At 44.3% G+C, this 16,885-nt stretch overlaps 1 protein-coding gene across 1 annotated transcript; it reads right to left on the bottom strand.

Annotated features, from left to right (window-relative positions):
* Nucleotides 1-1,519: 1,519 nt before the first annotated feature.
* LOC309393076 (vomeronasal type-2 receptor 26-like) lies at nucleotides 1,520-14,564 on the bottom strand (the record flags this gene model as incomplete). Its single annotated transcript, XM_081954865.1, has 6 exons — nucleotides 1,520-2,424; nucleotides 4,056-4,182; nucleotides 4,777-4,989; nucleotides 10,781-11,559; nucleotides 13,601-13,893; nucleotides 14,338-14,564. The coding sequence occupies 6 exons, from the start codon at nucleotides 14,562-14,564 to the stop codon at nucleotides 1,520-1,522; spliced, it is 2,544 nt and encodes an 847-aa protein (XP_081810991.1).
* Nucleotides 14,565-16,885: the final 2,321 nt, after the last annotated feature.

Below are 16,885 nucleotides of genomic sequence, written 5' to 3'. Positions count from 1 at the left end.
TCTTTCAGATAAGCCTCCTTTAGTTAGTTGAAAAAATAATAAAACAGTGGGAAAAAGTCTAACAAAAATAAAAACGGACTTTCCTGCTTCTGTTTGCATGGAATCTGTCCTGGCCGTGTGCAGATCCAGGAATTTCTCTTCTCACCAGGGAGGTAGAGTTTTTTTAAAATCATCCCTTCCATTTTCACTTCCTATGGAGGCCCCAGTGAGGACCCTGGACCCCCTCCCAGCCCTGGGACACAGCAGGTTTCTCTGTTTCTTTGGGAAAGGTTCCTTCCCCAAGCAGAGTCTTCCTGAGCCCCATCATCCACTGCCCTCCCTGCCCAGGATCAGCTCAGGCAATTCCTCCATTCACACAATAGGAAAAGGAGGGTTTGGGCAGAGTCTCTGGGTGAGTCTCCGTTCTTCCACATGGAAAGGTCACACTGATCCTGTCCCCAAAGCCAAATTCCCCCTCGGTTCCTGGACACCTCCGGCTGTTGCTCAGCTGAGGTTGCAGCAGGGCCAGAGTGGCTGCGAATTGGGATGGAAGGGACCACAAACCCTCTTCAAGCCTCCCCAGCCACAATGGACTCTGAGACACAGACTGTGGCCTCCCAGAAGCTCCTCAATGGGGCCGTTATGGGGCAGGGGGAAGGGTCATATGGGATCAATCTCACAACAGTCCCCCTATAGGGGTTTCCCATCTGCTGTCCCTGATGGCAGATCTAAGACTGTGAATCCCACTGCTAACACCAGTTTCTGTGGAATCAAACGCAGGACCCAAAAACCCAATAATCCAAGCTCAGTGGATTTATTTATTCTGTCTCCACTGGAGGAATTTCCCTCCATAAAATAGTGAGAGGAAATCTTACAGACAATAGCATGCACACATATTTATACATTCCTGGAAAGGAGGAGAAAATGACAATCATACAGGTGCATAGTTTATTTAATAGATGTAAGCATGAATATTCATAATTAGTGAGAGTTCAAGTTATCTTCCCACCCTTGTATTGTTGCTACCCTCAAGAAAGAGTTATTGTGTAAATAAAAGCAGTTTGGGCAAAATGTCCTGAGAAATGAGGGCATCAACGTTGCTCCTTACATTCCTTCTATATTTCTATCTTGCCAACATGCCCCCATTTCTCCAAAAAAATTGTCTCCTCACAATCTTCCACGCACCCTTTCTTTATTTGAAGAAAAAGAGTTGGCCCACTCCTGCATGCAGAACAGCTTGGACCATTGTCTATGTTGAGACCAGTGGTTCCCAACGTGGGGCCCATGCTTCACAGGGGGGCAATTTGATTTTTAATGGGGGCAATTTGAACCTTGTTTAAACCAATTTAATGGCCTTTTAGGCTTCCTCCGCATGTGTAGAGTTCACTCTTTGAGTAAAGTAAGAATTATATGTCACAGGAGGGGGGGGGGGGACCAGGATTTTAAAGATGCTTAGGTAGGGCATGGACAAAAAAAAGATTGAGAATTACTGGTTTAGACTGTGGAACATGTTAAAAGTTGAAATTTCTCAGTCTCACATTTACACATTTGTTCTGGCTGTGAGATGCTCCTTTGTGTTCAGGTCTGGCCTCAGAAGGATAATGTAGCACTTGGGGATGAAGATGCAGCCCAGCAGACCAGCACTGGAGGCCAGGATGGAGAAGACCTGAACAGCCACCATGTATTTCCCTTTGGTGCTCAGGTAGGTGGGCACAAAAGTCACCCAGACACTGCAGAAGACCAGCATGCTGAAGGTGATCAGCTTGGCTTCGTTGAAGGCCCCAGGCAGATTCCTGGCCAGGAAAGCCACCGTGAAGCAGATGGCAGCCAGGAAGCCCATGTAGCTGAGGGTGATGTAGAACATGACAACGGCCCCTTCGTTGCATTGCAGGATGATCTCTTCAGGCTGGGAGTGGAGGTCAGAGTCAGGGAAGGGGGGAGAAACTCCCAGCCAGATGGAGCAGATGATAATTTGGACAGCAGAAGAAGAAAGGATGATGGAGTTGGCCAAGCTCTTCCCCAACCATCTCTTCACCCGGTTTCCTGGTTTTGTGGCCAGGAAAGCCAGCACCACCGTGATGGTTTTGGCCAAGAGAGAAGAAACGGCAACTGAGAAGATGATGCTGAAAACCGTTTGTCGGAGAAGGCAGGTGGCTTTCCTTGGTTGACCAATGAAGAGAGAAGGAGACAAGAAGCAAAGCAGGAGGGAGACCAGGAGGATGTAGGAGAGATCCCGGTTGTTGGCTTTGACAATGGGAGTTTCTCGGTATTTAGTGAAGATGATTAAAACAAGTCCTGTACTTAGGAACAAGAGTAGGGCAAAAGAGACCAGGATGATGCCCAGATGTTCTTCATAAGACAGGAAGGTTACAACTTTGGGGATACATTGGACTCTGTCCTCATTTGGATATTTATCATCTGGACAATTGGTGCATTTTTCTGCATCTGAGAAACCAAAAATTAATTTTCTTTAAAATTCTGTCCCTTTATTTTTTGTTAAAACTAGCATAAGAAGGATGTAATCTTTTAAAAAAGTAGCTAGGTATAAGAAGTTGAGGAAAGTCGTAGGGTGTTAATTATTTCTGGTGTAACGTGTAATGTAACTCATAGGAAGCTACATTATTAGAGGTTAATAATGAATCATATAATCTTTTTAGCCAAAAATGTTAATATACTGGACTTAGAGGAAATCTACAGTATCTTGTAACATCTGGAAGTAAGCTGGAATTCAGGAGAAATTTCCTAACAGTGAGAACAAATAACCAGTGGAACAGCTGGCCTCCAGAAGCTGTGGGTGCCTCCAGAGCCTGGGGAGTGGTTGCATGCGCATGCGAGGGGGTCACCTGCAGATGCGCAGGGGTGGGAAATTGAGTGGGCACGCGGGTCCATGCAATAGCGCACATGCGTGCAATTCTGGCATGCCGTTAAAAAAAGGTTCGCCATCACTGTCCTAGGGTGTGAATTATTTCTGGTGTAACGTGTAATGTAATTCATAGGAAGCTACATTATTACAGATTAATAATGAATCATATAATCTTTTCATACAAATATTTAGAGTCCTGCCATATGGCAATTAATATACTGGACTTAGAGGATACCTACAGTATCTTTTAACATCTGGAAGCTATATGGAATTCAGGAGAAATTTCCTAACAGTCACAACAATTAACCAGAGGAACAGCTGGCCTCCAGAAGTTGTGGGTGCTTCAACATTGGATGTTTTTAAGAAGAGACTGGACAGTCACTTGTCTGAAATGGTGTCAGGTCTCCTGCTTGAGCAGGGGGTAGCACTAGAAGACCTCCAAGGTCCTTTCCAGCTCTACTCTGATTGATTGATTGATTGATCTACATGATTGGCAGAATATTTGTGTAATGAGTTCCCCCCATAACTATCCACAGCACCACATTATGGACCAGTGACACCTTCTCAGTGATCCTCAAGGGGAGAATCCAATATACACTGAATTGCAAGGTCTTTCAGAAGGTGGACCTAAAACAATTTATCAAGTTTCAAAGAATTCAGATCTTCCTAGAAAGGTGAACTTAGCAGCACGTATCCAGACTAAAAAGCAGGGTGTAGGAATGGAGGAAAGATTACGTACAGACATGCGCAGCACACTGCCATGATCTCAGTAGCTGGTTACCTCAGATTCCTATGAGCTCACCTAATTAGCAGTGCCAGACATCATCTAGATATGTAAGACTCTATCCGGGCTGGGATGTTCTTAGAGATTGACAAGGAGAATGCACCAATAAGATGCTGAGGCTATATGCTCTTTGCTTTGCTTGTGAAAACTGTATAAAAAGAATAAACTCTGCAAGAGGCAGACAGAGAACTTGGAATGAACCCTGTGATGTCTGGAATCCATCAGCAGGGGAGATGTTTCCTCTGTTGTTAGTAAAGCTTGCTCAGTCTGCCACCCCCTCCTCCCATCTCCACCCAGCCCCTCCTTCAAAGACTTTTTGATTTACTTCCTTTTAGATAAGAAATTGTGCAGGTTAAAAATAATAAAAAAATCCAGGTGAGCTTCAATCTGTCCTTTAATTTGCACTTTCATGAAAATGTTCTGACCCACCTTCCTGAGTGGAGAAGGTCCCCTCCGGACAAGGAACGCAGTCATAGCAGCAAACTGGCTCTCCTTCTCGAGCCCTCTTGACAAATCCAGGATGACAATTTTTCGCACAGTTGGACTGAAGCAGGGACTGAGCAGAAAAACAAGGAACGCCAAAGAAAATGTGTTAGTAGTCAACATTTATGAAAATAGAGATAGACACTGACTTTATCCAAATAGCCTCTGGTCTTCATGTAAGTAAATATGAAATATTTGACTTCTTCTAAGAAGATGCAGGAGGTATAACTAACTACTGGCAGATTCTTCATTTAGTTCCTCCCTTTTGCTTTTGGCATTTAACATTACAATAAAGTACTTTTCTACTAATAAAGTCTAGTAAAGTCAGGAGGGATGGAATTGAAAAATGATGTACATATGATGATATATTCATATTAAAACTGAGAATAAAATTTATTGTAAAAGATTTAGGAAACATTTATTCCATTAGATTTTTATTATGAAATTAATATGATGAAAAAAGAAACTTCTGACCAGTAAGATCTTGAAAGATTTCCATAAAACATGGCAAAGCCCCTCCACTTAGGTCCTGTCTGTTGAAGAACTTCCATTAGATGTCACCAACTGGCATGGGAGGCCAACCACCCTGGAGACTATAGGCTTTGCCCACTTGAAGTGGGACCTCAGGCTTTGGGAAACAGAGAAAGGACACCAATATTTCTCCCACCTTATTGAGCAACTTTAGCCGTGAAAGAGCATCTTGTCTGATAGAAAGTCTCTGTCTTATAAAATACGCCAAAATCTGTCTCCTGGGATCCTCCTTGGGGAGAACCAAGAAGCCAACAATATAAAGATCCGCTGTTTTCTCTCCATTTTGGTCCAAGTACAGTTTAAAGTGAGAAATATTCCAAAATTCATTCTTCTTCAGAAACGGATGAAACTAGATTAGGAAAATCCAGGAATTTGAAAAACAGAAAACTTTGTTTCTTATCCCTTATTGAATCTTTCTTCTATAATTGTCTTATCTCCAAATATGGTTAAATAGGAAACAAATACTGCCATTATCTTAATTAGTTTGAAAAAGTTTGAAAAAAAAATGTCAATCACATACTGACAAAATATAGAGAAAATATAATTGACACAGTTGGTCAATTATAGGGAACATTCCAGAGCAGATGACAAATAAAATGAACATAGAAAAAAAGATGATCCATAAACCTTTTGAAAACAACAGGTAGATTCCCAGAAAGCATGGGTTGATCAAGAAGAAAGCTGTCAGGCTAATCTTCTCCCTGGTCATCCTGATGGAAAACATCTCCAGATGTACTAATTCTAATTAATTGTGATGCGACATTAACAAAATTTTGACAATTTGAAAGAACAAATCTCCCACCAACACTTTTCTCATCTTGAAAAGTTGGTGAGGATACTTTCTGAGTTTCTTTCTCTCCCATTATGCAGCTGCAGGATTCTCCCCTCTTCTCTGATCTTTCCCTGGGCAGCCTCCCTTCCCCTCATCCCAAAAGTCATTCTCACATATCATCACACTTTCTAAATAGATTATGGGAACTCTGGGGATAGAACTGGATTTCAGTAAAGGACTCACAAACAATTTTTGTGATGTGATTGGAAACCTGGGTGGTATGAAAGTTGATAAAAACTGTCTTCAAAATGAAACTCAAATAATGTTTAACCCTTTTTAATATTTCCATAAAACCTGAATGTGATGGATAACAATTTGCCATTGGTCATCAATTTTTCTATATTGTCATTAATATGGTCATTAATACTATCTTAAAGTAACCGAATTTGATGTGATTTAAAGAATATAAAGTCTTTCAACTTAGGAGCCTTATTTGAAACTTCATTTTAAAAGTTTTCCAAAACTTGCATTTCACCTTTTGGAATAAAATAAAATTTTATAAAGGAATATCAAGTTTCCCGAAACAATATTTATGATTAGCACACAGTAGAAAAATATCTGATTTTTAGCTACTAGGACTTGACTAACAATAGAGTCTCATATAAGAAGACGAATGATGGACTAGAAGAAAGATGAGGGATACCAAATTGTATATGTATGTTTGTGAAAATGATCTCAAAATCGTAGTTAACTGGAGACAGAATCTGAGTCAGCTGGGAGATGTTCATGAAAAGAAGGCAAATGCAGCCATAAGAATCTCAGGAAGTGAACGTTCTAGTTTGGGGAGACCCCAACTCAAGGACCAGGTCCCCTTGCAGACAACAAGCTTGGAGGAGAATTTGTACAAAATCTACATGAACTTCAGGGAAGGACAATGAAGCCAAGGAAGAGATCAAAGGAGCTGTTCTTAGCCTTGAGGAAAGACAACAAGGAGAAGAGCTGAAGATCAAGAGGACTCTTGGAGCCTCCTTTCCAATTGAAACAATCTCTCCGCTGGAGAAGGGAAGATATAGCCAGTGGTGGGATTCAGCTGGTCTGGCACAGTTTGTGTGAACTGGTAATAAAAATTCTGCCTGGCCATGCCCTGCCCCTCCACTACTTGCCTCGCAGGCCTTGGCTGGGGCCTTAGAGTCATAGCTGCAGCTGCTCTTTGGCTCCCTTGCCTCAACCACGTGTCCATGAAGCCCAGCCTGTTTGCCTGTCTTTGCCGTGGCCTTCTGCTCGTCTTGGCCTGCTCCGGAATGCCCACCTCAGGCTGCTCCCGAACACTCCAGCAGCGGCCATTATTCAACTTTTCCCTCTTTCCTTTCCTTTCTCTTTTCCTTTTTCCTTCCCTTCCCATTCCCTCAGTTTTTCATCCTCTCCTTCTTTCCCATTTCCTTTCCCTTCCCTTCCCTTCCCTTCCCTTCCCCTTCCTTCCTTCCTTCCTTCCTTCCTTCCTTCCTTCCTTCCTTCCTTCCTTCCTTCCTTCCTTCCTTCCTTCCTTCCTTCCTTCCTTGGGGTCTGAGGGAGAGTCAGGGGACCCCTTTCCTCCTTGACCCCCTCCCCAACATCTGCTCTGATGGCAATTATGGCTAAAAGGCCTTTGGAAGCTGGGGCTACCCCCTCCCCCTCCCCCTCCCCATTGCAGAAACACATCTTGATGCAGAATTGGGATCTGTCAGATCTTCTTCTCCTGCCCCCCCCCCCTGCACAGTCTCAGTTGCTGCTTGAAGGGGGGGGGAGATTTCTGGTTTTGCAGGGCTGAGAGGAAAAGAGGAAGGGTGAACAGGCCCTCCAAGGCTGCCCACCCCTTTGCGTTTCTGCAGCCAAATTCTACACCCAAACAGAGGGAAACCCCCCCACCCGAATACTGCAGGGAAGAACAAGCTGGGCCCATAACTGGGCAGTGTGTTGTGGAAGAGGCTGCAGCAGCTCCACAGTGACCGGAGGGAGGGAGGACAGTTCGGCCAGGTCCAAACAGGGGGAGGGGGGGATTGACCAGCTCAGCCAACAGATTTCAATCGTCCCTCCTGGCTCACCCGAGCCACTCCAATTTCCCCCCTGGCCAGAGGCACCTCCACCTAAAAGCCCCTCAGTGGACACCCCACGCACATGCCCCCCCAACGCGGAGTTCAGAATGACGCTTCTCCCAAAGAAGTTCTGGGGACCCCCCCCCCCTGCTGCCCCTTCCAGAGCCCAGAAAACTCCCAGGCAAAGCAGCGCCGCCTTGCTCTCAGGAGAGGGGGAGAGAATGGATGGGAGGAAAGAAAAACTTGGGGAAGAGGGAGGAAGATGCAGAGGAAACGGGGAGAGGCCCTCGCCCTGTTTCCACCTCCTCCCAGGCGGCCCACAAGGTTGAAAAGGTTCTGATTCCTCACTCTCACTCTCTTTTTCTTTTATCTTCCCCCCCTCTCTCGCTTTTACACTCTCTGTCTCTCTCTCTCTCTCTCTCTCTCACACACACACACACACACACACAAACTCACAATCTTATCCCTGCAAGTCCCCCTTCTCTGCCTGCTCCAGAGAGAGAAGCTTGCCTGCACAGAAGAGACACCGATCAAAGTGCGTCCCAGTAAGTTAATCAGCCGGGCTTTCCTGGGATGCGAGCGATGCTGCCGGGCACTTGGAAAGGACTTCGGCCACCGGCCCACCACGCAGAGCTGGTTGGAAGGGTGTGTACATGTGTGTGTGTGTGTGTGTGTGTGTGTGTGTGTAAAATGGGTGGTTTCATCCAAAGGAATTTTTGTTTCAGGTGGATCTCCTAGCTTTGGAAGGAGGAAAGGAAGGGGTAGAAAGAGAGAGAAAGAGAGAGACAAAAGAAAAGGAAGAAGAAAGGAAAGGAAAAGAAAGGAAAGGAGAGAGAGAAAGAAAGAGGGAGTTATGGAAGGAAGGGAAAGAAAGAGAGAGGGAGGGAGGAGGAAGTGAATGAGATATAGTTGGATGGATGGGTCAATAGATACATGGAGGGAGGGAAAGAGAGAAAATGAAAGGAAGGAAGGACACAAACCATGGCTTCAGAAGACTCTTTCAAACTGCACAACAATGTTTGAAAGGGCTGGAAGGGATCTTGGAGGTCATTTTCTAGTCCAACCCCTGCTCTAGTAGGGTCAGAAGGGACCTTGGAAGCCATTTAGTCCAAACCCTGCTCCAGCAGGAGACGTGATATCCTCTGGATTATTTTGGTGCCTCTAACAGAGAGGAAAATTGCCAGAAAAGGGAAGGAGTTTACTAGGACAAAGCTGCCATGCAGAGGAAGGCAGAGACAGTCCTTGACTTATGACAATTCAGCCCAACATTTTGGTTGTTAAGCAAGAGCGTTGTTAAGTGAGTTTTGCCACATTCTACTCAATCCATGACATCTCCTGGCTCTAACAGTCATGTGCAGGCTAGGGAAGAACATCTGAAGGCCTGTGTAATGTTCTAATGTGCAGAAGTGATATTTAAATGTGTGCCAGAAAGTGGGCTCTGGGGGTGTTTTTTCTAAACGCAGTAAGTGAGGTTGAATGTGTACAGTTTAGAAGTTTTGCAGTTTTGCAAGGAGAGGCCAGGCAAGGTACCCCTTGACATGAGTGATGTCAAGTTGGCTATACCCACCCAATCATATGACCACCAAGCCACACCCACCCAGTCACAAGACCACCAAGCCACACCCACCCAGTCACAAGACCAAGCCATGCCCACAGAACCAGTAGTAAAAAGATTTGAATCCTACCACTGGATACAACCCTCTTCCAATAACTGACTCCTGCTACACACGTGTGTAAGATCCGCTCACTCTTATTCCAGAGTGTCAGACATGGAAAAAGTGAATTCAGTTACAAGAGAGGAGATTGTAACTGAATGAGAGAAAAAAATATATGATAAAAGGATGAGCTGTTTTAGAGCTGAGCCAGTAAAGCAGAGAAGTTCAGTCTCCTCTTTATGGATCGTCTGAGAGCAAAGACTGAGTAGCCATCAGTCAGAGAAGCTTGAACTGGGATTCCTGCAGAGAGGAGGGGGTTGGGCTAGATGGTCTCAGGGTCTCCTCCAAATTTATAAAGGTTGTCATGCCACAACATGTACCGTATTTATCGGAGTATAAGATGCACCGGAGTATAAGACACACCGAGGTTTTGAAGAGGCAATTTTTTAAAAAAAGTAGGTAGGTAGGTAGAGGGAGAGAAAGAGGAAGAAATACAGTAGGTAGGGAGGGAGGTAGGGAGGTAGATAATGGGATAAAGAGAGAGAGAAATGGAGAGAGATATACAGATAGAGAAATACATTAGGTAGGTAGGGAGAGAGAGAGAGTAGGTAGATAGGTAGATGTTTCCAGGTGTATTTATCGATGTGCTGGAGAAGGAAATCGCTAATAATCTGCAGCACCTAAGACTTTGTTTCTGCTGGCAAAGCACTTGATCAATGTAATTCTCATCAACCAGTTAAAGAGCTTTCCAAGAGGGGAAAAAAAGTTTATACACTCTCCAAACCTCCCCAAAACAGCCCATTTTTGTAAAAACGCACCCCCTTTTTAAAAAAAGTCATGAATAGACTTGGGGGGGGGGCTTGCAGAGAGGGGGGGGCAAAAATGAGCAAAAAATGGCCCGTTTTTCGAAAAAACAAGCCCGTTTTTTGTCAAAAAATTGCATGCGTAGCCTTATGGAGGCTTATAGAGTGCTGCTGGGGGTTGGGGGGGGCAAAATGGTCCATTTTGTGCTGATTTTGTTGCTCTAGCCCCACCTAGTGGCCGGGGACAGATAAACCTCACTATAAGGTCTGAAGTCAGACTCTATTTTCTGTCAGCCTTTGGAGAAGACGGAAGCAGCCGTTGTGACCGAGACCCCTGGTCATCTGGAAACGCCTCCGTCCCTCACACGGAGCATCGCTGGAAAGGTTCCAGCTGCTTCTTTGCTGTCTGTTAGTTAATGCTGCCTATCTCGTCTTTCTATTTGGTTTCCACTCTTTGCATCTCCTCAGTTTCACCTGTCCTCTTCTCCTAATGAAGCATCCAGATCCACGCCAGGCTCCCTTTCATTGGAGGAGAATAGGGGGGCTTAGCTGCCTCTCCAGCTGCACACAGACCCACCTGCAATGGGGACGGAAGAAAGGTGGAATTCCACCAGGCTCATCACAAAGCCACAAATACGGGGTTTTATTTTAAAAAGAAAACAGCATTTTCCAATTAGCAGTGCTAAATATTAAAATGCCATGGTATCTACTCTTTGGAACCATTAATTCCCTGAGTAATTAAATTGGCCAGATCTGTTGAGATGGTTCCCCTCCTTCTCCTCTGGATTCCTCCTCCAAAGGATCTAAGATTAATGGATCCATATCGGGACCCCCATACCTGCCATAGCTGCAGCCTTGGAGACCCCAAGATCTTTTCTCCCTCCTTCCTTCCCCTCCTCGATCTGGAGGAATATGCATCATTCATGGCCTGGGCCAGAGTCTTTATGAGACTGTAATGGTGGTAGTCACTTTGGGCCCTTAATCTGTCCCATTTCCCCTGAGTCTCCAGTGGGGCTTTCTGGGTGCATCTTCTGCGGCCTTTGATAGAAAAGACATTCTTTGAAAGAGAACAATGAAAATAATGATCTTGAAACTTTACTTCCACAAAGAAAAAGGGTTTAAAGGCAGAATCTTTTGGCCTTTCTTTGAACAGATAACCAAAGTTCCAAATACTATGGATGTATTTGAGAAGTCTGCGCTTGTTTATTTTGTACTCTGCAAAATTTGTGAGGATCCAGACTTTCCCCTCAATGGGTCCTGGCAGACGCATTAGTGTTAAATGGAAAGGAAGAATTCTGTCCCAAAAGGTTTCAAATTCCATGAAGTGAACAAATACGTTGACTTGTCTCCACTTAGAGAGGGAATTCCTGAGGTATGAAGTATATCCAGTCTTTGAGAACAGTTGTGATATAACCACACAAATTCCATTCCTGACAAGCACAGGAGTAAAAATCCTCATGAAATTCTCTCCCTTTTCTGTGTCTGAAGCAAAGAGGCCAATCAGGGTCCATCTGAAGTGGAGGAGCAGCTGGACAATTGCTGGGTACTGGATTCCTTCTTTGGGGAACATGTGGTGGAAAAAGGGGAATTTGCTTTTATCACTCAGAGCCTCTGAAGCTGTTAAATAATTGATATGGAAAAGGAATTGAAAGGATTAGAGCCGTGATGGGGAACCTGTGGCATGCAGAGCGTCCTCTCCCTGCCTGCCAGCTCGTTTTCGGGCCTTTGTGGAGGGCCAAGGGGGGGGGGGGGAGACACATGAGTATGCAGGGAAGGCGCTCACATTGCTGAGGAAACTCCGGCTGGCTGGAAGTGAGTGTGGATGACCTCCCCCCCGCCCCCCCAGTGTTTCCTGGCTCAGTTGGAGGCTTCCTTCAGCCTTCAAACAGGTGCAGGGGTTTTATTTTATTTTATTTTTCCTTCCAGGTTGGTGCAGGAGGCTTTCCAGGGCCAAAATGGGGTGCAGAAAGCACAGGGTTTTTCCCCCCCCCCCATTTTGGCCCTGGAAAGCCTCCTGCACCAACCTGGAAGCAAAAAAACCCAAACAAGCCCTGCAACTGTCTGAAGGCTGAAGGAAGCCTCCAACTGAGCCAGGAAGCCCTGGAGAGCCAGGCCATTCACACTCACTTCCAGCCCACCAGAGTTTTCTGCCCCAGGGCAGAAATGAAAACCTGTCCTGTGGAGCCCACTGCCACTTGGGCGGAGGAGGAGGACGACACGAAGAAGGAGAGGAGGAGGAGAATGGCGAGGCTTTGCAGGAGCCGGCAGGGAGCAGGTCAGGTGGGGCTGAGTTTCCTCCCTAGGCAGGGGGTTGGACTAGAAGACCTCCAAGGTGCCTTCCAACTCTGCTATTGTATTACTTTACTTTTCTCTATTCTGAATTCCCTTTTGTTAGATAGGCCCAGGGTTCAAGTCCATCTAGATCCATTTCGATCTTGAGCCTATCTTCTGGGCTGTTGGGTATTCCGGTCAGTTTAGTGTCATCTGTAAATTTGATGAGTTCCCCATCTATCCCTCATCCAAATCATTGATGAAGATGTTGAAGAGTACTGTGCCTAAAATGCAACCTTGGGGTCCCCCACTGCTTGTTTCCCTCCATGCAGATGTAGTTCCATTGAGGACCACAGGCTGAGTCCATCTGGGGGTGATGCTGTCTATCCCACATATTTTTAGCTTACCAAGAAGTAGATGGTGGTTTACTTTGTCAAAACCTTTCTAAAATCCAAATACTGGAAACTATGTGCACTGCATTTCACTGGTCCACTAATTTAGTAATTTTTGTCAAAGAAAGAAATAACATTTATTTATGATGTGTTTTTGGATCCTTCATTAGTTGAAGTAAATTGTCAATATGAAGAGAGAATAACAAGGGTTCAAATATGCATCCTTCCCTTCCTCCTTGGTAAATATCAATCCTTCTTCTCATTGCTCCATTGAGCCCCAACCTCCCTCTCAAACAAGGACCTGGAGAAAGAGCCTGGATCAGGGCCAACAGGTGGAGCTGTATTTTGAGGGCAATCAATTTCCTATATAATATTTCTATGTTAATTATGGCAAATGCACTAACATCTAGAAAGCCAGCAAAACCGTGTTTTACTTTGCTGATATAGATTAGATATTTCAAGACAAATTTGTTACCAATATTAGATTATTGACATGCAATATTTCTTATAAAATCTATATAGATATTCACTATCTAAAACCTTCTGGTTCTTCTGCAAGAAATGCATTTTTCTCAAGTTTAACTAGGAGGATTCAGGCATACATTTCAGCCACAATATCTGCTAGTCTATTTGGCCTATAATTGCTAGAGTCCTTTTTATTCCACTTTTTAGATAGATAAAATGCTTCTATTTCTATCAATCCGACTGGATATTATTTATATGTGGAAATGAAGATGCCAATAGAGGCCCCAACAACGAGGGATATTTTTTGATCAGTTAAATAGTTGGTAGAATGTCTTCTCCGGGGAATGTATTGCTTGCATTTCAGGCTTTTTATGATTAATCTCAACACGAACATAATGGGGTAAAATATTGTCATTTTTGCTAATATGTAGAAAAGTAGCTCTTGAATTCCATGGAGAAGACATGATTGCATCTATTGCTCACCCACCACCACCTACCCCTCACTTTACCAGAGAGAGAAAAACACACACAAACCTGTGGGACTTTGTAGGTGCCTCCTAATGTTGATATCTGGATGGAGATGTCCCTTCTAGCTCCATCAAGAAGAGCCAGAAGGTTCTCCTTTCTTCCACAGCCGTAGTTGGGGACATTGGCTTCTCCAGTGGAGAGAATGTCCAGCAAGGCATCTGAAGTGCGGAAAGTGCTCCAATAGTTGGCATGGATGTTATAGCCAAGTGTGAGATTGTGCAGGAGCTGGGGATTCTTTTTGACTGTTTGAATGTTGACAATGAATATTAAGACATGTAGAAAACCATAAATTTCCCTATTGTAAACAAAAATGTTATTATAATGGGCAGCAACAAATTAAACTTTTTAAAAATATATAAGCCTCCAAAAGCCTACTGAACCTTAAGCCAACATTGATCCAAAGCAATAATCAGTTATACAAATATGGAAATGGGCTGAGGTACAGCAACTACAACTGGTTCCACCACTACTTTAAATAAAATTCATTATTCAAGTGATAAATTAAGGATTGAACTGAGAGAGGAAAATAACCTGCAGCCCTTTCAGCTTTTTTTTCAGGCCTATTTTTCAATTTGAGTTTCTTTCACAAAATCAGACAAAAGAGAGAAGCCATGGAAATCAAAATCATTCAGGAAATTAGACATAATCTCCAATATAGGAATAAATAAAAAATAAAAACAGAAAAGAAGGAGAGTGTTAGAATGGAGGGAGTGCAACTCTATCACCCTGAATGACTTACGGATCACGGAAAACAAACTGAAGAGAAGGAGCCACGTTGAAAAGCAAGTTTGTATGCAATTTTTCCACTCCACTGAGGACTATACTGATGAGATGGTCTCCTGGGCTGAAAAAGCTCTGTGGTCGTTTTCCATCCTGGTGCTCCAAACTCTGTGGGCATTTCATTCTCAGCTTCCCAGAGACTGGATGGGACACCAGCAGCATCAGAAGCAGAAGCAGGAGGTCCATCATTCATGAGGTGAATCAATGAATCCCTTTTCTGTTTCTCAAGAATTAGAAGAATTCAAAGGACTCTCACAAGGTGGAATATGATACAGTGTCTTTCCTGATTGAAACACAGAGAAACACTCAGCTTCACCTGGAAAGGAGAGAGACGGACATTCAAGAGTACAGACCCTGCCTGTCCCAAAACTCCATATTTCTCTGCCCAAAGTCTCCCCTGGAGGATTCGGCCAAAGAGCAGAGCTGAAACTTTTATCATAATTCTCCCTCTCAGGAGGGATCCCTGGATAATTCAACCAATTCTTCGACTAAGAAATTGTTGGGAAATTCTGTAGAGGGAAATGAAAGGGAAATAATCCCCATGTGATTCATAATAAGAGGGGCAGATATCGAATTAAAGCCATCATCTAGAATTGAGAGATTTGGGGTCTCCATGCTTGAAACTGAGCCCAGAGGGAATACACAGCACCTGTGGCTGAAGAAACAAATAAATCTGAGATTTGTTGGCATAGTGATAAAAGACAAAACTCCAGGGACCAGTTAATGGCAGAGCATATCACAGAACTGAAATAGTTGGCAGCTGAGTTGGAACCAAAATGTACTTTATTTTGAAAGCTAATGCTCAAGGGCACCACACAAAAGGGCTGATGCTATAGTATGGCCTGTCTCCAAGAACAAAATCAACTTTATTGAAAAACTAGTTACCAGAATTTTGCAGAGTTAAAAAAAATGATAGAGAGAGAGGGAGGGAGGGGAGAGAGAGGTTAGAAAAAGTGAAATCAGGGCTGCCTCTCACCCCATGGAATGAACACAGGAAGGAAGGAAGGAGAGGGGGAGGTGGGGAGAAAAGTTAAAAGAAATGAATGAAAAGATGTCAAAATCAAGGCATGAAGTAAGCATGCCTTAGGAGGTAAATGCCTCTTTGCTGATGTTATGATATTACTTTATAGTTTCAACTTGGGTTGTTGTTCTGACCCCCCCTCTCGTACACAAAGTCACTCCAAAACCAAGTCTCTTCAAGATGTTTTATTACATACAGTTTCAACCTTGGCAGAAATCCAGCCTGCCAAGCTCCAGATTCCACCTTGGCAGCAATCCAGCCTGCCGAGGTCCAGGTAACAGATTGGCGTCCAGGTGAACACTTTGGCAGCAATCCAGTCTGCGAAGCTCCTGATTCCCCCTTGGCAGCAATCCAGCCTGCCGAGGTACGACACAGATCTGAGAGCTTCTCCAAACTCTAATGATCAGTTGATTCCTGCAAAGGGCGTGTCCACAAGCAGCCCCTTTATAGTCTGGAGAGGAGTCTACTTATCAGCAGCTGAGAGCAATTACCGCCTATAACTGCACCCTTGTTCCTGGCATCTGTGGGCGCGGCGGTAACGAGCACCTAAGAACTCCCTGCTGATGTCTGAGTCACTGTCCCGTGACTCCTCCCTACTGCTCCAAGGCATGGCATCAGGAGCCCCCCTCCTTTGGCTCTCACCTCTGCTCCATGCCTCTGGCGCCTCCTGGTGGCCGACCAGCCTCTCTGCGCCCTGCTCAGAGTCAGACCCCTGTCCCGGGTCCTCCACCTCCTCCTGAGCCGACTCATAGGGACCCTCACTGTCGGAGTCTGGTGGCAACTCCAACGGCTCCTGCTGGGCCACAACAGGTTGTTGAGAAGAGTTGGTTCCTACTGTGCTAATAATTGTTTAAAATTAATAAATGAAAGTTAACAGTTAGGGTGTTTGGAAAATAACACCATAGACATAGAAGGCTATTTGATGGTGAGTCAATAGAGTGAATTAACATCTTTCCTTATTTAGGGTGCTTTTCTCCAGAACTGAAAGTCATTTCACTCTTGTTCAATGAAGCACCTTTAGAGCAGGGGACTCAGTGAATTTGCTGCTTAAATTTTAAAAACCATCCAGCTTCCTTAGCCCAATATATTGAAGTCTGTATTTCCAAGCTCCTATATCAAACTATAGTTAAAATAGTTCATGCTTAGTACAATTCCAGTCCCAGCATCTGAAGAGTATCTTAGAGATGGATAAAATAACTTTAGCTTCTGCCCTCAGAACTAATTTAGGAAGTTGTTCATTTTTCTCTCTCACTAAAATTGGGGAATATTATTATTGATCTAAAATGAAATTAGTGGAAAATGAGAGAACCCCAAAATCTGGTCTGTCAGAACCAACAAAATTTCAATTACAGCCCACTTTCCTTGAACATCTGACAAATCCTATTAGGAGCTGTGGTTTCCCTGTCTCTTGCGTCCTCTGAGAACAAGTTCAAGAGAAGGCTGCACAAAGAATCTGGGATATCCGAGCAGAGAAAGATACACCCAA

The sequence above is a fragment of the Natrix helvetica genome, assembly GCF_964273705.1.
Source record: "Natrix helvetica genome assembly, chromosome: 5".
Classification (NCBI taxonomy): domain Eukaryota; kingdom Metazoa; phylum Chordata; class Lepidosauria; order Squamata; family Natricidae; genus Natrix; species Natrix helvetica.
Note: the sequence above shows the minus strand (reverse complement) of the source record. Positions and strands in the feature narration are given on the sequence as shown.